Here is a 4,840-nt window from a genome sequence, read left to right as displayed (position 1 = left end):
GACCCTGCAACTGCTCCATCTCAGGTTTTGCCTCAGCCCCTGAGAGGTTTCTTCCCCTTCCAGTCCACCACTTCTCCTCCCACCTCTCTATCTTCAACACCTCCTTGCAGCATTGCCAGGACCCTCCTCCAAACCACCATCTCCTTGGGGAATGCTCCCAGCTCTGCCCCTTTCCTTCCCTTGCACCCACAAGTTTTCAGAGCCCTGCAATTCCCCCGAGCAGGGCACACCAGCTCCCCACTGAGAGCAGGCAGGCAGCAGGAGCAGCACATAGCAACCATGAGCATTCTCCAGGAGCTTTGTTGACACTCCCCAAGGACTCCCACCCACTTTCCTGGCCAATAAATTCCCCTGTGCCAACACCTCCATGCAGTGAGGCACTGAGCAGGTTCTCTGTGATGCAGCTGCTCATCCCAGCCATCCTCTGCCTGCTGGGCTCCTGCTGCCTCCAGGGCATGGAGGCACGGAGATATGAGTCCATCCTCATGGTGCCAAATGGAGGCCTCTGGGGCTCTTGGGGCCACAAGCAATTTTGCCCCAGTGGCTATGCAAAGGGATTTGAATTGAAGGTAAGGTTTCACTTCTTTTTCAGGGTGGGGAAAAAAACCTGCTGTGAGACTATGCTATTTTGTTCTGATTGTATCAGGGCTGATCACCACACTTTGCCCCATCACAGCAGTTTGCATTGTATCTGCATCATGTAGGCAAGAAATCTCTAGCGTAGAGTATCTCTCCAGGCTCCCTGCCAGTAAGTGATTTCTTAGCAAAGGGGTCTCTTGGGTGAGAAAATACCTGGGGTTGGTACAGCAGAGCCTGTTCCAGATGGCCAGGACAAGTGTCACCTGGCAGCATCCCAGCTCTGGGTATCACAGCACATGTTGAGAAAGTGGGCATGGCCTGGGACAGCAGCCACCAAACAATCCTGGGTCCGGAGTCCCTGCTCCACCACTTGTAGAAAAACAGAGGTGGGAAAAAGCAGACAGTGCTTCCTGAGAAATGGCATGGAGCTGCCTCACAGCCCTGCTCAGCTGCACTAACGTTCTTGCTCTGTTCCGAAAGCCTCCTCCCCTCCCTCATCACAACAGCTTGCCTCATCACCTCTTTTAAAAGTGGGACAATGCTGACCTCCCCCAATTTCTTCCTCTCTTCCAAGGTCCAGCCCTACCAGGGATTTTGGCTGTTTGGCGATGACACGGCTCTGAACGGCGTCCGCCTGCTCTGCACGGACGGCACAGTCATCGAGTCCTCTGTGGGCTGGTGAGCAGCCTTTGTTTCCTCATCCTCCTCCAGGGCAGCAGCTTCTGGGGAGCAGGAGGGGAAAGCAGGGAAATGGTTTCTCCATAGGCACCCACACCCCCTGTAAAGGAGGCTCAACACCCTGCTTGAGGAGGTGGGTGAGTTCCCTTTGGCCATCCAGTGTGAAGGCTGCAGGGTAAAGACCTGATCCCAGGGAAAGGAACAGTGCTTTGGAAAAGGAAGGAAAGTTCAAAAATTACAGATCCGAAAGCTGTACCTTCTCCTTTTCCTCAAATGCTTACTTTGGAAAGTGTATTTAGTAACAGGGAGAAAGCAAGCGGCTGAAAGTGCCAAGGGGTTCTGCAGGAACAGCAAAGCCTGGAGCTGGTGGTGGCAGTGCCTCCAGGGGTGATGGGGATGGAGAGTGAAACAGGTGCTCCTAGAAACTTGCCACCCCTGTGTGGGTCCCTTGCCCCAGGACTGCCAGGACCCCAGGCCCATTGTGGTGTTGATTGCAGCACAGCAGAGGCTGGACAAGCCTTGGTAAGTTATTTTTTCCTCTGGCAGGTGGGGAAACTGGACCGAGGCCCAGGTCTGCTCCAGCAACAAGCTGGTTTCCTTCTCGCTGCGCGTGGAAAGGTGGCAATACCTGCATGACAACACGGCCGTCAACAATGTGAGGTTTGCCTGCTCCAATGGCACAGAGCTGGAGGGCTGGGGACTTTCAGGGGGACACTACGGCCCATGGAGCAGCAACTGCACCTCTGGGGCCATCTGTGGGCTCCAAACAAAGGTGGAGGAACCCCAGGGAAAGTGGGATGACACAGCTCTCAATGACATGAGAGTCTTCTGCTGTCATTAAGCCTGACTCCCCACCCCACGCCAGCATCTACCAAGCTGCATAGCATTAAACCTTGAATCTGTCCTTGCACAAAAAGCAGTGTGCCTTTTTTTCTGTCTTATTTTGTCAAGGGTAATCAGATCCCGTGGCTACAGCATTTTGTAAGAATGGCCTTTGTGTTCATTTTGGTTAAGCTTTTCAACAAATTCATGAGCTACAAAATTCCTGTGAGGGAGCACAGGGGATTCCCACACCTGTTGGCAAGGCAGGAAGAGGCTGAACAATGAAGTAGAAGAGGGATCATCTGGCAGAAACTGTGGTTTCAAAGGAGAGGAAGGGGAACTCTTCATCCTATCTCCATTATAATGCTTAGGATGTGGAGGGATCACTATCACACATCCATCCATCCACAAATAAGCTCAAATATACCATGCAGCTTGTGGTCCCAGGTCCATGCCTCTCCTTCCAGCCTTCTCAGCATGGCATCTCAACCTCTCCAGGAGCCCCGTGCAAAAGAGGATTTTTGTTTCAAAGACTGCAGTAATTCACATGTACTGCAGTCAGAAATGTACCATTACATAGGAACCTTTCCTGCACCCACCACCATCTCCTTCAGCATCCAAACCTCCTGCTCAGCTCTTCTCTGGAGTTCATATTTTGTCCCAATTTATTCCTAGGGCAATACCCTGTGAGTGAGGACTCCAGCCATAACCAGTATGGGACAGGGACTAGCCACAAACCCAGGTCCCACAGGGCATTAGGCAGGATGCCCAACAGGGTGGTTGGAGAGCATTATGATGCACATGTACAGGAAGAACTCAAGGAGGAAAGGAACAAACAGTAGTGATGAGGGGAGTTCCAGAGAGAATTGCAAAGATTTCAATAAATATTTTCCTCAGTCCCAAGAGTGCAAACAGGAGGCAGAAATCTGAGGAAGACATAGTAGTGAAGGAGAATATCCTCAATTCTGTAAATTTCATAGACTTTTCCCATACTCATGTATTTGAAATTTGTTTGCTACAGTATTCTCTTTGGAAATTATGTCTTGCTTAGGAAGACTGTGAATGGTCCTCAGTAACACCTGTGAGCTGAGACCTTCTGCACACACATCTGAACACACAGAGGATGTAATCTTTGCTTACTCCCTGCTGGGACTCCAGATGTTCCAGAGGTTTCTGAAGCATTACCTGTACCATCATGTGTCCTTATGCATCCAAAGGGACTGCTTGCCACTTGGCATGAAGCCATGAAAAGCCTTAAAATAGCTATATTTACAAGTATATTTAACCCTTTCTACCAATTTTCTGAAAACAGGTGTTTGAAAGTGCAAGAAGTTGTGTTTTTATTGCCAGTTTGGTTGGTTTCCATATGCTTTTCTTATTCCACACCTATACTATTAAGCCCCACAGAGCCACCTATTTTCTCAGGAGAGTAACAGCTTTAAAATCAAAAGAGGAACACTGAATATGTGATCTGGCAACAAGGTCACATATCCTCATGGATGATTTCCAATTTTAAGTCATAAAGGCACTCTGGAGGCAGCTCAATTTTTGTTACAGGAATCTCTCTTACAATTAGATATAACAGGAAAATGCATAACTCAGCTATTCTTCTGGAGAAAAGGTTCCCCTAGGGCACTCTGAAATACACTGAGACAAAAAGATGGGATTCTTGTCATGAATGTCTCAAGGGTTTTTTATGTTATCTTTGCATTATTATATCACTTTCATATTACTCATTACTCATTCACTTAGGCAAGTTGCTGTACACAGCACTTTACATGGCATTAGACATGAAAGAGTTTCTGTCAACAAGGAGGCTCCTGCAAGGAAACTAGTCTTGGAGGTCATTTCATGGTCTTCCCACTCAGGTCTCAGCCCTCCCTGTTATAACAAAAACATTTGATTGCTCTGAATCCAAATGCCATGGCAGACCCTCTTGAATAATAAATATCCCAGTTTCTGGGCAGAAATCTAACAGTGAAATGCTGGAAGAGATATCCCTGTCCATTACTCCTTCAAATTCATTATTTGACCAATATCAGATTTTGTACTGTGTATGTCACTACTACACAACAGCAAACCCCAGGGCTTGTCACAATCCACCACAAAGTGGCAAAGCTCACTTCTTGTCTACTCACACCAGCATGTGACCCCTCTTCTCTCAGGAAAACCTGAATGAAATACTGGATGGAAATCCAAGACTTTCCAATAATGGTCCTGCTTCAAGGGCAATTACTCTCCTCTATGCACTAGCAAGGGCTGGTTGAGATTATTTGAATGCTGGTCTGGTAGCTCTGCTCAGCACAGCTATCCAGCATACCATCCAGAGCAGAGTCAGCTCACATCTGTTCAGAGCAAGTTTGCAAAGAGATAGAACTCCTTTTGTTCTCAGCCTTCTCTTTCTGGAGCTCAGCACTGCTGTCCCACTGCTCCCACATATTCTTCTACACTGAGTTTCTATGCAGAACTTTGTTCTTCTTTCTGTTCTAGATGCAGGATAATGCCTGCTTTCCCGCAAACCTCTCTCCTCACAAAAGACAGAGTCCTGTGGAGAATGGGAGCATTCCTGTGACAGCTGCTTAGGGCAGCACTCACATGGTATTATTTGTACCTGAGAGTCCCTGTGCTACCAGAGAGGCTCTATCTCACTTTTACTGTCTGTTGTGGTGACAGATTTTACACGTAAAAACCATTGTGATGGACCAGGGCTCCTGTGGCATTTGACATTGTGCAAGCAGGGAGCAGAAGGAAGGTCCATGCT

The 4,840-nt window shown here is 48.2% G+C and overlaps 1 protein-coding gene across 1 annotated transcript; it reads left to right on the top strand.

Moving 5' to 3' along the window:
- Positions 1 to 398: 398 nt before the first annotated feature.
- On the top strand, positions 399 to 2,098 carry LOC146444919 (vitelline membrane outer layer protein 1-like). The gene is made up of 3 exons (XM_085049640.1): positions 399 to 569; positions 1,154 to 1,257; positions 1,804 to 2,098. The coding sequence occupies exons 1-3, from the start codon at positions 399 to 401 to the stop codon at positions 2,096 to 2,098; spliced, it is 570 nt and encodes a 189-aa protein (XP_084905766.1).
- The last annotated feature ends 2,742 nt before the right edge of the window (positions 2,099 to 4,840 follow it).

Source organism: Lichenostomus cassidix, chromosome 1, assembly GCF_008360975.1.
Source record: "Lichenostomus cassidix isolate B80296 chromosome 1, HeHo_3.0, whole genome shotgun sequence".
Taxonomy (NCBI): Eukaryota; Metazoa; Chordata; class Aves; order Passeriformes; family Meliphagidae; genus Lichenostomus; species Lichenostomus cassidix.
Note: the sequence above shows the minus strand (reverse complement) of the source record. Positions and strands in the feature narration are given on the sequence as shown.